Source organism: Symphalangus syndactylus, chromosome 6 (assembly GCF_028878055.3).
Source record: "Symphalangus syndactylus isolate Jambi chromosome 6, NHGRI_mSymSyn1-v2.1_pri, whole genome shotgun sequence".
NCBI lineage: Eukaryota > Metazoa > Chordata > Mammalia > Primates > Hylobatidae > Symphalangus > Symphalangus syndactylus.
The window spans coordinates 22,554,831-22,577,398 of record NC_072428.2 but is presented as its reverse complement, the minus strand read 5'-3'; the positions used below and the strand labels follow the sequence as shown (position 1 = coordinate 22,577,398).

The window sequence follows — 22,568 nt, the reverse complement described above, 5'->3', positions numbered from 1 at the left end:
TAAGTTTTGATAAGCAAGTCTCTATTTTCCTATGTTCAGGGAACGGCATCAACAGAAGAAAGCTGGCACTGCTCAGGATGTCTTCTTTCAGTTGCTACCATTGAGCATATTGCATATGCTCTTATCCTTTTTGGCCATAACCACATTCATCCACTTGTTGTATTTCATTTTCAGAAAGGCATCATTCATTGCACTCGGTTTGTCTAACAGAGTATAATCAAGGGTTTTTTTTCAACATTAATCAAGAAATTCCTCCATCTGCAAAAGTCAGGCTATGCCATTAAATACAGCCAAGATCATAAAATACAAATGTCATTAGGTCCACTGAATCTTGAGATTCATTCACTAGAATACACAGGGAAAAGGAAAAAGTTTGCCCTTGTGAAAGGTGTGTATCATTTTTTAGAAAGAGCTTCTGAAAGCCTCAAACATCTGTGACTGTGCTAACAGCTGTTACAAAGGTATTTTATACAATCTATGCTGAGTCAGCTAGGAGTTAACAGGAGGCTGGATGCAGAAGGTAAAACATACCCCTGCAGATCTGTTGTTATTAAGGATGACCGTTGGCAGTCTCAAAGTGTAACCACAGAGGTTGTTCCCATTGCATTCATACTATATACACACATACCTGAACAGCCTTCCTGCCAGTAACATTTAAAATAAGCACACTTAATACTGCCAGTTACATGTAGTAGAGTGTTCACTCTGTAACTATGTGTGGCAAAGCCAAGATATCCTACCATTCCAATAAAAAAAAGGCAAGGGAATAGCTTTAACACACCATTAATGCATGCTATTACACTTTTCCAGTGAAAGATAACAAAGCCCATATAAAATTTAAAGACAGAGGAAAAACTCGACCTTCAGCCACTTGTACCTCTCTAAGTTTTCATGCGCTGCTATCTGGAACACTTCCCCACTTCCCTGCCAGAAGTCCTCTAGCTCTGCATTAAGGATCTTGTTGTCCCTGACTGACACTCACATATGGAACATTTGGCATGCCTCCATGGCAACACGGGAGCCCTGAAGTCTATGAAAGCGTTCCATGTGAGAGAGGATGCTCATACCCTCCCGCCCCACCCTCCACAGATGCACTAATGATGCTAACTGACTACATCCAAGGAGCCAGAGGAAAAATAATCTGAGGGCTGCAGAGAACCCACTCAAGCTGTCACTGCAAAGCTGGTCTTCCCAAGAGCAAAGGAGGAAGCATGCAATCTAGTTCAAGTCACACCTACTTCACTCTTAGACTTCTTCCTTCAAGTGGGGCTTCCCTGCAAACAGGACTGGTCTTCAAAGTCGCCCAGAGCCCCTCTATCTTAGCCAGGTTGCTCAAGCTGATTTTATTCTTTCCCAACAGGATCCATTTGGAAAATATCAAGCCTTTAGAATGCGGCAGCAAGAGAAAGGGGACTACGCAGGAATGGGGAGTTTGGGAGAAGCTCTCCTGGTGTTGACTTAGGGATGAAGGCTCCAGGTTGCTGCCAGAAATGGAGTCACCAGCAGAAGAACTGTTTTCTCTGATAAGGATGTCCCACCATTTCCAAACCGTTCGTTAAAGTTACACAGGTCCTTCTTGCAGCAGTTGTACGTTAGCTCATTTTCCTTCAAGTGGGTTGAAATGTTGTTGAAATCGCAATTCTCAGACTTCCAACACCGGTTATACACTCGTAAACCTGTGGGGAGACACACACAAGGGTAAGAAAGTAAGTGGGAAGAGTTCTGTATCTGCTTTTGAATCCTCAATTCTATTTCGTATGTATCCTGTGCAAGCAGAAACATCTAGGCAAGATGCTCACCCCAGGTGGGCTGTAAAGGAGAACAATTAAGTAAATAATGATACACCTCTCAATAGAGCTTTTACAGAAAACCAAGGTCTCATCAGAGCCAGTATAGTTATGGGGGTGGGATGGAGGAGGAACAGGCATTTATACTGTTAAGAGGGAAATTTGGTAATATCTGCCAAGATTTTAAACACATGCCCCCTTTGATCCAGCAATTCCACTTTTAGAATTTACGCTATGAAGTTACTTGGGGATTTTTTCCTTTTCTTTCTTTTTTTTTTTTTTTTTTTAAGAGATAAGGTCTCACTTTCTTGTCTGGTCATCTGGTCTTGAACTCCTGGGCTCAAGTGATCCTCCTGCTTCAGCATCTCAAAGTGACAGAATTATAGGGGTGAGCCACCATGCCCAGCCAAAGCTATGTATAAGATATATGCTCAAGAATGGTCAGAAAAAAACCTGAAAAACCCGGTCCATTAATTTTTAAAAAGTGTTAAAGAAATTACAATAGAATTCCTTACAATGCAAGTTCCATGCAGATAAGAAATGACATGGGCCTACAAGTGCTAACATGGAAGGAGCTTGATTTAAAAAAAAAAAGGGGGGGGGGGGCAGAAAAATAGGTAAATTGGACTCCATCAAAATTTAAAACTTTTGTGCTTCAAAGGACATTATCAAAAAATAAAAAGACAACTGACAGAAAGGGAGAAAATGTTTGCAAATCACATATAAAACACCAGGTGCGGTGGCTCACACCTGTAATCCCAACACTTTGGGAGGCCGAGATGGGAGAATTGTTTGAGGCCAGAAGTTTCAGACCAGCCTGGTAAACATGGCAAGACCCCCTCTCTATTTCTTTTTTAAAGTTATATGTAAGAGCATAGTATCCAGGATATACAAAACATTCTTAAACTCTACAACAAAAAGACTAACCCAATTAAAATATGGGCAATGAGGCCAGTGTGATGGCTCACACCTGTAATCCCAGCACTTTAGGAGGCTGAAGTGAGAGGATTGCTTGAGGCCAGCCTGAGCAACATAGTGATATCCCAACTCTACAAAAAAAAAAAAATTAAAAAATTATCCAGGCAGGGTGTTGTGCCTTTAGTCTTAGCTACTTGGGAGGCTGAGGCAGGAGGATCACTTGGACTCAGGACTTTAAGGCTGCAGTGAGCTATGACTGTACCACTGCATTCCAGCTTAGGCAACAAAGCAAAACCCTGCCTCTTTAAAAAAAACTGGCAAAGGATTTGAATAAACATTTCTCCAAAGAAGATTCTCAAATGGCCAATAAGTACATGAAAAGATGCTTGATATCATTAGTCATTAGGAACATGCAAATGAAAATCACAGTGAGATACCACTTTATACTCACTGGGATGGCTAAGATCAAGAAAATGGTAAATAGCAAATGTTGCAAGGAAGTGGAAAAAACTGGAACCCTCAAACATTGCTGGTGGGAATGTAAAATGGTATAGATACTCTGGACAAATCTGGCATTTCCACAAAAAGTTAAAGACAGAGTTATCCATTTGACTGAGCAATTCCACTCACAAATGTATATACTTCTGCCATTCTCTGGAAGGATTCCCAAGTAATTTAATACTGTTATCATCATGGAAGAATACATTTCGTTTATGTTTCTATTGAGTTTTTCAAATTTGCCACATGGATTATTTTTAAAATATTTGAAACTTCATTTTAAAAATCATTAGATTATTCAGTAATACAGGAAAAGTTTCTACGAGAACATGCCATCATGGTCTCATTTTTGGAAAAATAGCCTTGGGCACACAGGAAAATAAAGGCCAGACGTATACACTCCAAGTATCTTATCGTAGTTTGAATTGAAAACTACGTTCACACACAAGTTTCCACATGAATGTTCATGGCACCATGATTCAAAATTGCTAAAAAGTGGAAACAACCCATATGTCCATTACTGGTGAATGGATAAACAAAATGTGGTATATCCACACAATAGAATACTATGTGGCCACAACAGAATGAAGTACTGATACATGCCACAGCATGAGTGAACCTTGGAAACATTACGTTTAGTGAAAAAAAATCTAGTCGCAAAGTGCCACAATACTGTATGATTCCTTGCATATGAAGTGCCCAGAAGAGCCAAATCTATGAAGACAGAAAGTAGATCAGTGACTGCTCGGGCATGTGGGAGGGAGGAGTGAGGACTGACTGCTAACAGGTTTCTTTTCAAGGTGACAGAAAGATCCTGGAATTAGACAGTTGCGATAGTCATACAACCTTGTAAATACACTAAGAGCCACTGAATTATACACTTTAAAATGTAAATGTTCTGGTATGTAAATTATATCTCAATAAAAAACCGTAGATGCAGAACAGTGTAGAGAATGTGACCCATTTGTGGAAATAAAGCATATATACATTGAGGTAAGTGCATTTATTTTTCTCTGGAAGGATTCCCAAGTAATTTAATAGTGTTATCATCAGGGAAGAATACACTTCGTTTATGTTTCTATTGAGTTTTTTTAATTTGCCACATGGATGATTTATTTTTAAAATATTTGAAACTTCATTTTAAAAATCATTAGATTATTCAGTAATACTGGAAAAGTTTCTACAAAAACACGCCATCATGGTCCCATTTTTGGAAAAATAGCCTTGGGCACACAGGAAAATAAAGGCCAGAAGTATATACTCCAAGTATCTTATCGTAGTTTTTTTAATATTCAGAAAAAGCATGTTAGGTGAAAAATGTATTCGTTGAGAGAGTGGTGTTATGGTAGATTTTCTTCTCCAAAAATAACTGAGTGCCTATGTGCTAGATACTGGGGTGTAAGAAGGTATTTGTCCTTGCCCTGAAATTGGTTTCTGCTGTGCTGGAAAGAAAAAAATGCAGATGCATACTTCCTTATTTCAGGCTTGTAGCTAATTTACCCAATTCCATGCAGAGCTTGGAACACAACACTTCTCAGTTTATAACTGTAGGCATAACTGTCCTGTCCTTCTCCTCTGAGGGGATGGGTATCTGGATTGGAATTTAATGAAGTTTAGTCAAGTGGCAGAGTCCAGATAGAGTATTCCAGAAATGGCTCTAGTTGCTGAAGTCTTAACTAAATAACTGGAAGCTTCTAATATTGTACTAGAGGCTGCTGATGATTCAGACAAGTTACTGCTTTGTAATAGTAATTAAGCACTGGAACTTGAAAAGCCTTAAAGCTATCAGAATTTTAATTAGGGAAGCCTAGAAGCTTGAGGAGAACAGACAGTAATTTATTAATAATTGCTACCAATTAATCATTTACTATGTGTCGTGCAGCATGTCAAAGTGCTTTACTTGAATTATCATATTCAAACAACAGCCTTAACAATGGTAATCTTCTCACCAAAGCCAGCCTCGGAATTATCCACATGAAAGTGGATTATATCAGAATGCCTGGAGTGTTACAGGTTTTCTCCTCCCCACTCTTTTTGAAGACTTTGGCTCAAGTCTATCTAAAGCCAACAGTCTTCAGCTGTCCTAGGCACCCTTAAATGTGGCCCTTGTTCAGAATGTCATTACAGCAATGACCACTTGACACTGTCATCAGAGGCTCCTTCAAGACTAAGTACATTTAACCTTGCTTACACTTCCATGGTTTATACTGCTAGGATGCCAGTAAATACTGGTTGAATTAGCAGCCAACCTGTCTCTCTTCTAGACTTAAATTTGTATAGCACCATCATATCTGTCGCTGTGCAAACGTCATAGAGTATAGTTACACAAACTTACATGGAATAGCCTAGTACACACTCAGGCTATGTGGTATGTCCTATTGCTCTTAGGCTACAAACCTGTACAGCAAGTTACTGTACTGAATAGTGTAGGCCACTGTAATGCAGTGGTAAGTATTTGTGTATCTGACCATATCTAAACATAGAAAAATACAGTAAAAATATGATACAAAAGATTTTTAAAATGGTATACCTGTACAGGGCACTTACCGTGAATGGAGCTGGTGGGACTGGAAGTCAGTGAATGAGTGGTGGGTGAATGTGAAGGCCTAGGACATTACTGTACACTACTGTAGACGTTTTAAATATTGTACATTTAGACCACACTAAGCTTATTTTTAAAAAATCAACCCTAGTTTACTGCCACTTTAGAAACTTTTTAATTTTAAATGTTTTTACATTTGTAATAATACAGGGTAAAACACAAATATGTTATACAGTGGTACAAAAATATTTTCTTTCTATTCTTATAAGCTTTTTTATTTAAAAAAATTTTTACTTTAAAAACTTTTTTTGTTTTTGTTAAAAACGAAGACACAAGCACACACATTAGCCTAGTCCTACATAGGGTCTGGATCATCAGTATCACTGTTTTCCACCGCTTCATCTTGTCCCACTGGAAGGTCTTCAAGGGTAAGAATACTCATGGGGCTGTCCTGTCCTAGGAGAGCAATGCCTTCTTCTGTAATACCTCCTGAAGGACCTGCCTGCTAAGGCTGGTTTTTTTTTTTTTCTTTTGTAGAGACAGAGTCTTGTTCTGTCACCCAGGCTAGAGTGCGGTGGCGTGACTTCGGCTCACTGCAACCTTGCCTCCTGGGTTCAAGCAATTCTTCTGCCTCAGCCTCCTGAGAGGCTGTTTTATAGTTAATTTTTTTTAATAAGTAGAAGGAGTACATGCTAACATGATAAAAAATATAGTAAATACGCAAACCAGTAACACATTTATTATAAAACATTATATACTGTACATAATTATCAAAAGATCAAGTATTATATATTGTGTTATATTTTAGTTTTGTAAGAAACTACCAAACTGTCATCCACAGTAGCTATACTGGTTTGCATTCCCACTAGGAATGAATCAAAGTTCCCGAGGCCGCTGGGTGTGGTAGCTCACGCCTGTATTCCCAGCACTTTGGGAGGCCGAGGCGGGCAGATCACTTGAGGCCAGGAGTTTGAGATGAGCCTGGGCAAAATAGTGAAACCCCGTCTCTACTAAAAATACAAAAATTAGCTGGGCATGGTGGCTTATGCCTGTAATCCCAATTAGAGGCTGAGGCATGAGAATCACTTGAACCCTGGAGGCAGAGGTTGCAGTGAGCTGAGATTGCACCACTGCCCTCTGGCCTAGGTGACAGAGCAAGACCTTGTCCCAAAAAAGAAACAACAAACAAACAAAAACAAAGTTCCCATTGTTCCACATCCTCACCAGCATCTGGAGTTGTCAGAGTTTTGGAGTTTGGTCATTTTAATAGGTGTGTCTCATTTTTGTTTACATTAACCATTTATAAGAAATTTTGGGATTTAAGAGCTGGAAAAAGATCTTGGCTCTGACCTCCTTTCCTCTCCTCCCTACCTCTGCTGTCCAACACATACATTTCATAAATGAAACACAGAGGTGGAGAGAGTTAGCTGGTGGCAGGACAGAAGTCAGAGCTCCTAATTGCTGCTCTAATATTCATTCAACAAATAGTAATTGCCCTTATTGTCTCATTTGGAAACTATACTTAGTTTAATTATACTTAGTAGTGAGGAGTCCAAGAGACACAATTGATCAAGCTAAAGAGCCAAGTCTTCTGTGCTCATACATAATGACCATGTTCTCTCTAGGGGCCTTACTACGCTTTCTACATTAACAGTGAATGAACATGGTCTTCCAGTGGGGCAGAGGGACTGGTCCCCTACAGAATCAAGAGCTCTGAATGGAAAGTTTGGAGTTTTAGCTGCAATCCAGCTAAATTATATCAAATTTATCAAATCCAGCTAAATATATCAAAATTATCAGATAACCCTGTTTTTTTAGACAGGGTAACTATAATTTGTCTTTAGTTATTGAGGGATTTCTCCTTTCTGGGGAAGTTAATCATCGTTATCTCAGGTTTTTCTGAACATGTGGGTGTCCCAAGGCTTTTCTGAGTTTACCTGACATGTTCACCATTTCTTGATGTTGACACTGAAGGGAGCTGGTGTAGAAGGTCTAAGAGTACAAATAACCTTGTGGAGTGTTTTTATTATTAATCTCTTAGAAATCTAAGCCTGAGGGTTTTACCTTGGACACTAAGAACATTCTGAAACCGCCATTCCTCGCTGGCATCATTTGCACACATCGATTTTATCCAGAACCATACCCCAGCAAGAACAGAGGGCATGTCTCTGCTGGTTTCTTTCCTCTGTCTACCACTTCCTAAACTCTATTTTAACAGGGTTGATGGAGGTGAATATTCTGTAGTCTAACAAATTTGGAAAATGCAGACTGGACAGGACTTGTGCATGTTAGCATTGCCCACCCCCACATTCATGAGCAACTTGCTCTGAGGCTACCGAGCCCTGGCACCTGCTGTTGCCCCTCCCAGGCACACCCTTCCCTTCTTAGCCCTCTTACCTCCTACTTGTCCTTTGAACTCAGCTTGAGTCTCCTCAGGACTCTGAATATACCAGATACCCCATGGAATGAGACAGAGGCATACATAATGACATTTAGGACAGCCAAACAGGCCTTTGTCATAATTTTAATTGCATGTGTCCTTTCTTTATCTTTGCATCCCTAGCTCCTAACCCTCTGCTGGGCACACAGTAGGTTCTCCAAGGTCTGGGAGGCAGCACAGGGCTGCTGTTAAAGAGCACAAGCTTTGGAATCAGATGGACTTCCATGTTCAATTCCTGAGTCGGTTACTTAACCATAATTTCTTGCTTAATCTGAGCCTCCATTTCCACATTTATCAAACGGAAATAAAATATCACCCTTAGAAGTAAGTGCAAAACATTAAATTTAAGATGCATGAAGAAAGTGCTTAGCCCAATACACATCTGATGCTAATAAATGGTAGCTATTACTTGATGCAAGGCTAATGAGGATTACAGTGGCACAGTTTTTTTCCCAGGCACTTATTACCCCATTACATTTAGGAGACAGGGGAGGCTCTTACCAGCTTTGGTAATGAGACACACATCAAAACCAGATGAACAATTGACGGCTGTTTTGCAGTCAGCAGTTGGGTTAGGACAGTCGTAGCACTGCAGGCTATGACCTAGAATCAGGAAGAAAGTCAGGATCTCTTAAAGCAGCACAGACTTGTCCCCTGGCAGCCCACCATCTCCACTAATATGGGCCCAAAGTCAGCAACTTGTGGTATACTCCCATTCCCGCACAAATGTATAGCAGTTATATCTTTCCAAATTCAAACTACAGTTCCAGCAACATTTTTTGGACCCTGATGTAAGCACAAAGGAAATATCCACATTTGAAAATCCATCTAACTGTGCAATTGAGAAGCTTCCTCCTAACCTGCAACTGGAAGGAGATTAGTCTGCAATGTAATGATGTGTTAAGAAGAAATTACCGAGAAACAAACAGAATTCTGTAAGTGTCTTCCAAGCAATGAATATGCCCAATTAAATCACATCCTCGTGGGTTGCTGATCAGTGTCTGGCAATACCTATCTGCATGAAAATACATTTTCAAAATGAAATATGTAAAATGTCATCACAGATTAGTATTAATAGATGAACATCTGCAATTGATTTGATGCGAGGGAACACTAATTTTGAACCCCAATTAAGCAAATGGTTATCCCCCTAAAAAGAATTCTATTCCCCTCATTAGTAGATGTGTATTATTATAGCTGGACTCAATAATTATGTTGTGAATTCTGTCAATAAAAAAATCTGTGAAAATTTTGTTTCTTCTCTTATTATTGAGGTAAGTCTCATAATACCCTTGATTTTGCCTCTTGGCCTGCAAAGCTTAAAATATTTACTATCTGGGCCAGGCGCGGTGGCTCACACCTGTAATCCCAGCACTTAGGGAAGCCGAGGAGGGTGGATCACCTGAGGTCAGGAGTTCGACACCAGCCTGGCCAACATAGCGAAACCCCATCTCTACTAAAAATACAAAAATTAGCCAGGCATGGTGGTGCACACCTATAATCCCAGCTACTTGGGAGGCTGAGGCAGGAGAATCGCTTGAACCCAGGAGGCAGAGGTTGCAGTGAGCCAAGATTGCACCACTGCACTCCAGCTTGGGTGACAGAGCAAAACTCTGTTTAAAAAAAAAAAAAAATTGCTATCTGGTCCTGTACAGAAAAAGTTTGATAACCTCTGGGATAGGGTATCATTACTGAACTACCCCCTTCTAAGGGACTGACCGAATGCCAGGAGTACACATTGTCAAAGACAAGACAACAGCTGTGCACTTTAAACCAATGGGCATAGGACAGCTGGGTACCAGCAGACACAACGTGAGGGTCATCTTACATCAGAAGCAAATTGCCTCCAGTTCCCTAGTTTGAAAAACAATTATTGCTCCCAGTCAATTCTTAGGACTCATCCTTGCTAGCTGTCAGTTTTTGATGGGTTATTTTTCCGTCTCCATTTTTGTAACAGTGACAAGAAAAAGATGAGTTACAGTCCACACGTGTGATGGGGAGAGACTGAGGAAGCAAGAGTTGGAAGGATATCTTCCTGGTTTGTATGGCTACCCCCTTTTCCATCATCAGAGATAAACTATCTTCATGCCATATGACTTCTACCATGTAATCAGTATTTGGCAGTACCTACCTCTGTGAAAAGACATTTTCAAAGATGAAACACGTAAAATCTCACAAAAGAATGTCATGGTTAAACCAAGTGTGGGTTTTAGAGCCCAAGAGCTGACTTCTAGTTCTAAGGCTGAAGCCTAGGTTTATCACCATGGAAATGGATTTTTCAGTGGAAAGTCCAGTGGAAGGAAGGTGGGTCCTCACTTCCTGAGCACAGACAGGAACCCAGTTCTCTAGAGCATCTGAAATGGCCATGCCTGCCCTCACAGGTGTGAAATCCTACCCAACAGAGGATCCTCTAACTTGTGAAGGTTCCGGATTAATGCCTTGAAATATTAGTTTTAAAAAACAACAACAACAACAAAAACTAGGCCACGTGTGGTGGCTCACACCTATAATCCCAGCACTTTGGGAGGCCAAGGTGGGTGGATCACTTGTAGCCAGGAGTTTGAGACCATCCTGGCCAACATGGTGAAACCTTGCCTCTACAAAATATACAAAAACTAGCCGGGCGTGGTGGTACATGCCTGTAATCCCAGCTACTCAGGAGGCTAAGGCACGAGAATCACTTGAGCTTGGGAGGTGGAGGTTGCAGTGAGCCAAGATTGCACCACTGCACTCCAGCCTGGGAGACAGAACGAGACCATGTCTAAAAAATAAATAAAATAAAATAAAATAAAAACCAACCTCTTCCTTCCCCACTTTTTTGCAGATGACAAGACAGATGTCTGGAGAGGTGACGTGACTCACACAAGGACACCTGGCTACAAAGCAGCAGAGCTGGCGGCAGGGCCCCTGTGGGCAGGGCCCCATCCACCAGGCTTTGTTTGTTCTCTCCCACTGTCAGCCTGTGGCTGTCACGCCTGTGTGAGAGGGAAGCCACAAGGAGAAGGTGCAAAGATGCAATTTTTCTTTGGTCCCTCCCTTGTGCCAGACATGTATTCACACGCATGAAATGAAAAGAATCTAAGATGAAGGGTGTTGTTCTTGAGACTGGCCATGTTTGAGGGCCATTTTAAAGGGTTACCTGTGGACATGGATTTTTGTGCTGGCTAGATCCCGGGCTCATTTGGCTTCTTAAGAAACCTTTAGAAGGAAAGGCTAAAACCCATGGTTGGAATGTCTGTGGGCAAAAATATTCATGGCAACCATGTTCATTCAATGTTCCAATATATGTGCATCGATGTGCTAAGCTCTTCGTGGGATTGTTAAGAGAAGTAGGCTCAATTATCTTCATCCCCACCTTGCAGGAGAAAACTAAGACTAAGATGTGAACTAAATTGTTCAAAGCCACACAGCTACTAAGTGACCGAGCAGGGCTCAAACTCAGGCTGTCAGTTCTAAAATCCAAGCTTGGTTAACCATGATGTTCTTCTAATTGACCTGAGTGGGAAGAGAAGGAGACCCTAGATTATGGGGGAAACTGAGGTCAAAAACAAGCAACAGGGCCAGGTGGAATGGCTCACGCCTGTAATCCCAACACTTTGGCAGGCTGAGGTAGGTGGATCATTTGAGGTAAGGAATTCCAGACCAGCCTGGCCAACATGGTGAAAGCCTGCCTCTACTAAAAATACAAAAATTAAAAAATAAATTAAAAAAAATACAAAAATTAGCCAGGCATGGTGGCATGCTCCTGTAATCCCAGCTACTCAGAAGACTAAGGCAGGAGAATCACTGGAACCTGGGACACAGAAGTTGCAGTGAGCCGAGATCGCGCCACTGCACTCCAGCCTGGGCGACAGAGTGAGACTCCATCCCCCTGAAAACAACAAACAAAAAAAACAAACAATAGGTCAGTGGACAAGAGTTTGATATTTTAGCCACTAAGCCAGGGTAGACGAGATTTCCCCTGGGCTATAAGAGGCAGAGCTCAGAGGAAAGTTCCCCTGCAGGGTCCTGAGACCCTTTTGGGCAGCAGCAAAGAAGGCCTCTCATCTGTGGGCGTGTGAGCTTCACATCTCAGTTCTCTGAGAAAGGGCTGAAGTGCACCCCAAGACTTGTCACAGAGAAGCTGATGGTCCCAAGCTTGCTCCATAAACAAATGCAGACTGCTGGAAGTAGGATGTCACTGGGCTATTAAAATTCTAGAAAATATTCCAACTTAAGCAGCAGAGACAGAAAAAAAGAAGGAACCAAGAAAAATGAATAAATAAAAAATAATTATAGAAAAAAATATAGTGTTGTAACACAGGTGAACCACATTACAGTGCACCCTGGCTAGAATCACGGAAGGTGGGGAAGAAGGGGTGCCACGACTTCTCTTTCTGCTCAGAAAGGGAGAACATATTAAAGTGTGTCCTGGGGCAAGTAACTACTTTGCCTTCGTTTCCTCAGCTGTAATATGGGAGGTAACAGCACCAACCTCCCGGGATGGCTGGACGGATTTAAATGAGACAGGCTCTGGCACAGTCCCCAGTAAACAATAAACAGTCAATATATGGTTGCTATTAATATTCTAAGACATGCTACAGTGGCGTGGAAATCTTTTTTTAAATTGCTCATTGTATTGCCACTTTCTTTTCTGCTCCCCCCACCAACCATATTTATAAAAAACAAAAAACCAGCAGTGGCCAAGATGTTATACCAACACGACACAGGAGACAACCACATTTGATCCTTACAATGAAGCCTGTGTGTTTCCACTGTTATAGAAGTTGACTCAGAAGCACAATTTCCTCCAGCAACCAGGGGAGGGGTGGCTGAGGGGAGGGAGTGGCCCAGTGACAGATGGCCTGGAGCAGGAGGGAAGAGCAGGGACTCTGTTGCCAGACTGTGTGTTCACATTCCTGTGTACCACTTCTGTGTGTTATTTGACAAGTTATTAATTTTGGGGGGGCCTCAATCTTGTTGCTTGTAAAACAAGGATAAAAATACCACCTACTCCATCAGGTTGGCATGAGGATTAAATAAGCAAATACACGTAAAATGCTTAGAGTAGTGACTGGCACATAAATGCTGTCAGGGTTAGTTAGCTGCTGCTGCTGTCACTATGACCATCATCATCATTAAAACATAGGAGGAGCCTCAGAGCAGAAGGACTGAGCTCAGATGGCTCTAAGCAGAGTGGACCCCGAAGGGACTTGCACAGCACTCTAAGAATGGTATCCACTGGTGTCCCCAAGCAGCTTAGGGTGACAGGAGTGAAACTTCAGCTGCCAAGTGTTGACCCATCCCTGCCAAAAGCCACCTTGTAACTCAGGACGGGCTGTAACTCAGGAAGATACCCCATTGAGGACAAGGTCATAACATAGGAAGGAGCTGTCATACAACCCCAGACCTGTAACACTGGAAGGCAAAAGAACCAAAGCCAGGCCCGGAGGAGGAGCTGGGGCTGAAACTGAGGCTTAAGAAGAGAGTTCATGGCCAAGGCAGCCTAGATCCATGTCCTGAGACTGGAGCACTCACCTGAATGGCAGAAGACAGCCAGAACGAGCAGCAGCCCGCACAGGACAGACCCTCCTTGGATTCCCATTGTGATTGTACACAGAACCTGGAAGGAAGGGACAGGAAGGAATGTCAGGAACCAACAAATGACTGCTGGTTGTCTCAAAAACCAAGGGCTGGAAGGCCAAGGAGGCTTCTGAGAGGAGCATTTACAGGGGGAGTCAAGGCACACTGAACCCCTGGGCCATGCCCCAGCTCTGACCCATAGCACCATATACCCTTGAGTAGGTTCAGTCCCTATAAGCCCCAGTGTGTACTACCACACCGTGGGAATAACACTATCTTCCCCATCAGGGTCAGTGAGTCAACCGACAATATGAGCAAATTGACTCATATAGCCACTGTGGTTCCCACTCTACTGGCCCCACCCCAAGCTGCTGGCTGAAATAGAGGGCCACTTCTCGGAGCCACAGCACTAAGTGAATAAGACCAAAGGGGTGACTCTGGAAGGCACCAGCATGCATTCAGCAGTGGAACAGGGAGCAACGGCTTAGCCTACCTGGAAGCTCTGGCTCCTCACTGTAAGAAGTATAATGGGGACACTTGCTTGCTCTCTTTGGGGACATGAAGAGAGGTATTGGGCAACTTTGTAAATTTCCATTACATGAATGCCTAGATGTGTAGTGATAGCATCAGGTGAGAAGAAGGGAAGGCTGAAATGCCTCCAATCCTACTTTACCCAGTAAAGAAGCCAAAGCATGGGAGGTTTTGAACTTGCCTAAGTACAAAGCATCCATAGCAGAACTAAGAAATCTCCCAACTTCAACCCTACATCCCTGAACCCATCCTGAAATAAGGAGGTGGCAGTGCCTGTAAACAGGGTACTCCATATTCTATTCTCCAGAGCCCCACAGGCCCAGACAGGCAGATGGGTTCTTGGAAGGGTGAGTCATCTACCCTCCCTAAGTCAGAAATGCAGAGTTCCCTGGGGAACTGACAATCCTGACAGTCCTTCCTGTCCCTTCCTTCCAAGTTCTGTGGGATCACCACACATCTTGAAGGTCATCTGCTACTTAGGAATTTCCTGATACAGGCCAGTGGAGGACTGAGAAGTTCCAGGAAAAGGGCAGGGTCTGACGTTGTCCAAAAAAGAAAACAATCAGTGCGTCAAGCCTGGAGATGGGGGTGGTGGAGGTGAGAAAGAGGTGGTTTTATGATATGTGAGGAATCAGGAAGAAAGACAATTGTGGTCTGGCTTTTCCTTACAAATTGAGGGCTCCCCACCACCTGCTGGGCTCTGAAACCTACAGCCTGCTACGGGACACCATCCCCCACGTGGACCTTCCCAGGAGGCCTGGGCTCCAGCACATGCCAGCGGCTTGCTTGGTTCCCCATTTTCAGGGGTTTCTGAGCAGGAAGGGTGATTTAGGGACTCAGGTTAGACAGGGCTCCAGTATACAAGGAACTGCTGCAAGTGAGCAGGGAGAGGAAGATATTGGTCTGAGGTCCCCACACAGAGAGCTCCAGACACTTCCTAAAAGTTAAGCATAGCATGATCAGAGCCAGGGTATTATAGTGAGACCCTGTCTCTACAAAAATACAAACATTAAAAAAAAGTTAGGCTGGTGTGGTGGCACATACCTGTGGTCCCAGCTACTTGGGAGGCTGAGGTGGGAGGATCACTTGAGCCCAGGAGGTCAAGGCTACAGTGAGCTGTGACTGTGCCACTGCACTCCAGCCTGGGTGACAAAGCAAGACCCTCTCTCCAAACAAACAAACAAACGAACAAAAACCCAATGTTACTACAATGTCAGGCATCCCCATGGAAGGAGGAAGGAAGGAACCTCCTGACTCGGGTTAGGCACTGGAAAGGTGTCAGGCTGGCAGGAGCTGCCGGCTCAGGACACTTCCCTTGGAATCGTCCTTGACATAAATCACACTGCCACAACACACAGGGTCCCTGATGGGGAGCTGTTCTTTGATGAAGTACCTTAGAAAGAACTGGCCTGCTAAGAAAGCAGGAAGGACACAGTGAAAGTGTTCAGGGCACAGGCGTTCCAGTCCAATCTGGAGGCCTCTGAACGAGGCCAGATAGTTCTGGCTCTGTCACCTCTTTGCTATGTGTTAATCTCTGATCACGCTTTGGCTAGTAAGCCTGGAGACAGTTACGTGTACTGCATAGCACAATGCCTGGCCAAAGATGGCACTCAAAAAGCTGTGGCCACTGCTAGTGCTACTCAGGAGTATTGAGGTTACCTGAGGAAGAAATTGTGTGGGGAGGGAGCGTTGCGGGGTGAAGGGTGGGAAGGCAGACAGAGGGTGATGTGAGGTGAGGAAGCCAGAGAAACACCCTGGGTTGAATGAGCAGGGGAGACCTCAGGCATCAAACCTAAGGAAGCCCTCAGTTTTCTGGGATGGGTGGGGAGTGTCAAGTCTTAGCCTCAGTTCCACATGATGGCTGGTTGTTGCTATAGCTGATCCCATGACACGCTGCAGGGGAAGCCAAGACGGCAGAGAAAGGAAGTAGCTATGTGTAGATGCCAAGGTCAGGCTGTTCGATCAAAATAAGACCAGGCCTTTATGAACCACTGCCAAAATATGAATTTCCAAAAGCAAAACGTTCATGTGGAGTGTGTGTATGTGTATGGGGGGCGGAGGAGGGTGGGAGGCACAAAAAGAAATAGCTGATTGTTTTAAGGCTATTTTATAAATGTCCTACAATGTAGATGGTAACTAACACTAAGCAAGATCATTTATGGCTTTTTATTTTTCTTCCTGATCCTTTACTTTTTGCCATCCTTTCCCCAAATATTCTATAATTAACCAAGTATTACTTTTACAATCAGAAACATCAGGAAAATTCACACATGACAATGTTCCTTTTCTAGTAGTCATAGATCATCTATCTTTTGGTAAAACTACTCCCTAAACTAAAACACCCTCCATTTTAAGAAAAAAAAAAGAAAAAGATGCCCATAAGTTAAGTGTAGATAAGATGGTAAATGAACCAAAAGTGTTGCCATTCCACCCAAACCAAGCACTTAAATGCAAGATACACTCAGCATCAACACTCAACTCCTTTCCAAACATTTCAGGATTTATTAATAACGGTGGATTTGTCCCTAACGACTGTTCTAATAATATTGCTATTGTTCTGAATGATTTTTAATTATTTAAAGAATGCACAACTGAAAAATCCCTCAAAGAAGATATATAGGGACAAGTCTTCCCCCATGATGAAGGAACAGCAGGCTTTCCTGGGTGGTGAGTAAGTTGACTCTAAAGTCATTTCCCGGCCGGGCGCGGTGGCTCACGCTTGTAATCCCAGCACTTTGGGAGGCCGAGGCGGGCGGATCACGAGGTCAGGAGATCGAGACCACGGTGAAACCCTGTCTCTACCAAAAATACAAAAAAAATTAGCCGGGCGTGGTGGCGGGCGCCTGTAGTCCCAGCTACTCGGAGAGGCTGAGGCAGGAGAATGGCGTGAACCCGGGAGGCAGAGCTTGCAGTGAGCCGAGATCGCGCCACTGCACTCCAGCCTGGGTGACAGAGCAAGACTCCGTCTCAAAAAAAAAAAAAATAAATAAATAAAGTCATTTCCCTAATGGGAGCTCCAAGTAGGCCTTTCATCACAGGAATAAGAAATAGTCAAGGGTATACAAACATTCTTTAAAACAGCAAAAATTTAGTGACACACACATCCAACGATAAGGAAATGAGTATACTATGGTACACTTCCATAGTGGGAAACTGCATACCCAGGAAAAGTAATGGGCGTGGAAGGCTACTCACAATGAATTAAGATCTGCCAAGCAAATGGAAAGCAAAAAAAGCAGGGGTTGCAATCCTAGTATCTGATAAAAGACTTTAAACCAACGAAGATCAAAAGAGATAAAGAAGGGCATTACCTAATGGTAAGGGGATCAATGCAACAAGGAGAGCTAACTATCCTAAATATATATGCACCCAATACAGGAGCACCCAGATGCATAAAGCAAGTTCTTAGAGACCTACAAAGAGACTTAGACTCCCACAAAATAATAGTGGGAGACTTTAACACCCCACTGTCAATATTAGACAGATCAAAAGACAGGAAATTAACAAGGATATCCAGGACTTGAACTCCGCTCTGGACCAAGTGGACCTAACAGACATCTACAGAACTCTCCATCCCAAATCAACCGAATATACATTCTTCTCAGCACCACATGGTAATTATTCTAAAATTGACCACATAATTGGAAGTGAAACACTCCTCAGCAAATATAAAAGAACAGAAATCACAACAAACTGTCTCTCAGAACACAGTGCAATCAAATTAGAACTCAGGATTAAGAAACCCACTCAAAACCGCACAACTACATGGAAACTGAACAACCTGCTCCTGAATGACTACTGGGTAAATAACGAAATGAAGGCAGACATAAAGATGTTCTTTGAAACCAATGAGAACAAAGACACGACGTACCAGAATCTCTGGGACACATTTAAAGCAGTGTGTAGAGGGAAATTTATAGCACTAAATGCCCACAAGAGAAAGCAGGAAAGATCTAAAATTGACACCCTAACATCACAATTAAAAGAACTAGAGAAGCAAGAGCAAACACATTCAAAAGCTAAGAGAAGACAAGAAATAACTAAGATCAGAGCAAATGTGAAGGAGATAGAGACACAAAAAACCCTTCAAAAAATCAATGAATCCAGGAGCTGGTTTTTTGAAAAGATCAACAAAATAGACTGTTAGCCAGACTAATAAAGAAGGAAAGAGAGAAGAATCAAATAGATGCAATAAAAGATGATAAAGGGGATATCACTACCAATCCCACAGAAATACAAACTACCATCAGAGAATACTATAAACACTTCTACACAAATAAACTAGAAAATCTAGAAGAAATGGATAAATTCCTGGGCACATACACCCTCCCAAGGCTAAACCAGGAAGAAGTCGAATCTCTGAACAGACCAATAACAGGTTCTGAAATTAAGGCAATAATTAATAGCCTACCAACCAAAAAAAGTCCAGGACCAGATGGATTAATAGCTGAATTCTACCAGAGGTATAAAGAGGAGCTGGTACCATTCCTTCTGAAACTATTCCAATCAATAAAAAAAGAGGGAATCCTCCCTAACTCATTTTATGAGGCCAGCATCATCTTGATACCAAAACCTGGCAGAGACACAACAAAAAAAAGAAAATTTTAGGCCAATATCTCTGATGAACATCTATGTGAAAATCCTCAATAAAATACTGGCAAACCGAATCCAGCAGCACATCAAAAAGCTCATTCACCAATGAAGTGATGAAGTTGGCTTCATCCCTGGGATGCTTGCACCCAGGAGGTGGAGGTTGCAGCTTGAGCCAAGATTGTGCCACTGCACTCCAGCTTGGGCAACAGAGAGAGACTGTCTCAAAATTAAAAAAAACCAAAAAAACAGAAAGTTATTAAAATTATTATAGCAACCTCTGAACTGGAAACTGGTAGAACAGCATTTAAACCCAGGTCTAAGCTCTGAGTGAACCACAGTTAAACTCTAGTGGGGAGACGGGAGACTTCTTATGAATTCAGCTTCTGAAATACATTAGTTAAGCTGAGGTCACTAGAGAAGAGATTTGACATCGGTGGTGTTTCCACAAGATTCACAGATGCCCATGAGTATGGTTACTCCTCCTAGGAGCCTGAGGCCTTACAGGTTGAGGAATTTTAAGGCTAGAAGCGTCCTCAAAATAAAACCCAATATTTTTATTTTATAGGAAATTAGTGGAGGCCCAGTAGGATGAAATTACCTGTCCCAAGGCAACATGTTAGTCACAAAACCACCCTGGATGGATCTTGTTTCTATTCGCCAGGGGCTGGCAACTCACAAGATACCTGGTGTCAGCAATGTCAGGGAACTAGAGCTTTTGAACTCCAGGTCTGCGTGTCACCTTGGAGACATACACAGTACCTGCTCTAGCCATGCCTGTTGAAGCGCCCAGACAATATCAATCACTCAGTTCACAGAACAAATTACATCAGCAGGAAGAGACAAAGAGAAAACAACCATCATAATGGAAAAGGCTTTCCAATTCAGCCAAGGTTCTCATGCCAGGAATAACCACTCCAAAACTCTTTGTGTGATATATATATATATAAATTCTAGGGTACATGTGCAGGATGTGCAGATTTGTTTCATAGGTAAACGTGTACCATGGTGGTTTGCTGCACCTATCAACCCATCACCTAGGTGTTAAGCCCAGCATGCATTAGCTGTTTTTCCTAATGCTCTACCCCCACCCACCCTACCTGCCGAAAGGCGCCAGTGTGTGTTGTTCCCCTCCCTGTGTCCACGTGTTCTCATTGGTCAGCTCCCACTTATTAGGCCAGAATTCTTTGCACCAAACAAATCTGCAGCTTCCCCTACAAGGGCCTTTCCTGCAGTTTGTTGCGGAATGCCAATCCCTAGCTCTCCAAAGAGTCCTATCTCTGCACTCACGGCCCCTACCGTGTTAAGTAAACATGCAAAACCAAGGTTTAGTGAAGATGTTTCCTAAGATACAGGACATAAGTAAAAAGAAGTCTTTGCCTTTAGAAAGCCTCAAGCACTTCTGGGCTTGGTAATGTCTGTGGCGGTTTGGCTGAGGTTCTTAAATAGGTGGCCCAGAATTTTCCCTGCTCTACTTTTCAAGAGCTTCTACCAGCAGCTGTCAAAGATGAATGCCATTAGGCACTCACTCTCTCACCCTAAGATCCATTTTATTTAGGCTTTTATCTCCTAAGCCACTCTAAAAAAAAAAAACTGGGATGTTTTTCTTACAGCTAAGTTCAGCAAATGGTTTCTAGTTTCCACTGTGAAAATACAGAGGCCACAAGTTTTAGGACTGTTTGGCTTGTAGGGGAGGCAGCCTCCCTTTCTGCCTCTCCTTCATAAACTGCCATGTAAATAGCCATATTTTGGCAAACGTTGCCATCTCCCTCAACATTCGGGGCTCTGTGCCTTCTTCAGGGAACTCGGAGTAAACTGCCAGGAGTGGAGAACTTGAACAACTGCTCAGGGATCGCAGGGTACCTAAAATAATTAGCAGCCGCCGCGTTTGTGCTGAGCGCTTTCCGTCAATCATCTCAACCACCCTGTGAAGCGAAGCCTATTGTTTTACTGATAAAGTGCTGTTAAATACTTCCAGAAATGGGCTGGGCGCGGTGGCTCACGCTTGTAATCCCAGCACTTTGGGAGGCCGAGGCGGGCGGATCACGAGGTCAGCAGATCGAGACCACGGTGAAACCCTGTCTCTACTAAAAATACAAAAAATTAGCCGGGCGTGGTGGCGGGCGCCTGTAGTCCCAGCTACTCGGAGAGGCTGAAGCAGGAGAATGGCGTGAACCCGGGAGGCGGAGCTTGCAGTGAGCCGAGATCGCGCCACTGCACCCCAGCCTGAGTGGCAGAGAGAGACTCCGTCTCAAAAAACAAAACAAAACAAAAAAAAAAACTTCCAGAAATGACCAGTGAAAAGCCTGGGTATCACTAAACGGCCATAAAAGGCACACTGCCTAATGTTGTTTTTTTTTGTTTGTTTTTTGTGGTTTTGTTTTTGAGGCGGAGTCTCGCTCTTATTGCCCAGGCTGTAGGGCGATGGCGCGATCTCGGCTCACCGCTACCTCAGCCTCCCGGGTTAATGTTGTTTTTTTAAAAGTCAGCAGTCATACTCTAAGAAGGGTGCGGCCCGAGCCGACCCAAGAAAACAAAACATCACGTTGTACTTAAAACGTCCGTTTCGGCCGGGCGCGGTGACTCACACCTGTAATCCCAGCACTTTGGGAGGCGGAGGCGGAGGCGGGCGGATCCCGAGGTCAGGAATTCAAGATCAGCCTGACCAACATGGGAAAACCCCGTCTCTACTAAAAATACAAAAATTAGCCGGGCATGGTGGCGCATGCCTGTAATCCCAGCTACTCAGGAGGCTGTGGCAGGAGAATCGCTTGAACCCGGGAGGCGGAGGTTGCGGTGAACCGAGACCGCGCCACTGCACTCCAGCCTGGGCAACAACAGCGAAACTCCATCTCAAAAAAAAAAAAAAAAAAAAAAAGTCCGTTTCGCCCGACACCTGCTTTTCAAAATTCCACATTTAGACCGCGAAGGGAGAGAGGAACTGCCGTGACCACGGAGGGCTGGCCTTTCAGCCGGCGCACTTTCTCTGAACCGCTAGAGCTTCCCTTGAGACGAAAGCGACAGCAGGGGGCCCAGGTGCGAGGCTGCCCCCGAGGGAATGGGGGGCGCGACGGGGGTAACGGGGCTGCTTCTGGGAGAGGGCGCGCTCCCCGTTTCTCCTTCCTCGTAGATAAAATGAAGCCAGCGTTCAGCTAGGACACCGGGCCGCGGTGACGGATGGAAGGGCCAGGCCTCGGGAGGCTCGCCCGGCAGAGGTCGAGTGGAAAGTGAGGACGGGGGTAGCCCCCACAGACCCTCCGCCCGGGCCCAGACTGCCGCCGCCGCCTCGGCTCGGCTCACCCAAATCCCAGCAGGCCTTCGGGCCTTCTTACCTGGCGGCGCCCTGGATCCGCTTCCAGCCTCGAGCCGCTTCTGCGCTCGGCCCCCGCAGTCCTTCGCTCCAGCCCGCAAGGCTCCGCCCCCGGCCCCGCCCCTCAGGATTCCCTTGCCCTCCCAGGCTCCGGGCTTTCGCACTGCGCAGCCGCGCCTCGGCAGGAACCCCCTCCTCTCCCTCCACCCCCGCGCGGAGCTCAGCCTCCTGGCCCAGGTTCTGAGAAGGCAGGGTGGCTAGGACCCAATGAACACCTTCAAACCCCCAGGGAACTGAAAGTTTGGGGCGTCCTCCTCGGATTTGCTATGGGACATAAAAACAGTAGGAAACTTCCAAAGACTTCTGATTTTACCTTTTATGTTTTTTTTT

The 22,568-nt window shown here is 43.9% G+C and overlaps 1 protein-coding gene across 1 annotated transcript; it reads right to left on the bottom strand.

Annotated features, from left to right (window-relative positions):
* Nucleotides 1-22,298, bottom strand: CD59 (CD59 molecule (CD59 blood group)). Its single transcript, XM_055281988.2, has 4 exons — nucleotides 22,201-22,298; nucleotides 13,703-13,787; nucleotides 8,687-8,788; nucleotides 1-1,676 (listed from the first exon to the last, which is right to left on the bottom strand). Exons 2-4 carry the CDS (start codon nucleotides 13,767-13,769, stop codon nucleotides 1,459-1,461), a joined length of 387 nt encoding a protein of 128 aa, XP_055137963.1. The 5' UTR covers nucleotides 13,770-13,787; nucleotides 22,201-22,298; the 3' UTR covers nucleotides 1-1,458.
* Between the last annotated feature and the right edge of the window lie 270 nt (nucleotides 22,299-22,568).

Bases quoted from the DNA above. Each gene is read 5' to 3' on its own strand.
- CD59 (XM_055281988.2), bottom strand. From the start codon at position 13,769: ATGGGAATCCAAGGAGGGTCTGTCCTGTGCGGGCTGCTGCTCGTTCTG. The intron at 8,789-13,702 runs GTGAGTGCTCCA...TCCTGATTCTAG, and splicing joins GGCTGTCTTCTGCCATTCAG to GTCATAGCCTGCAGTGCTAC. The intron at 1,677-8,686 runs GTAAGAGCCTCC...GTCTCCCCACAG, and splicing joins GTGTCTCATTACCAAAGCTG to GTTTACGAGTGTATAACCGG.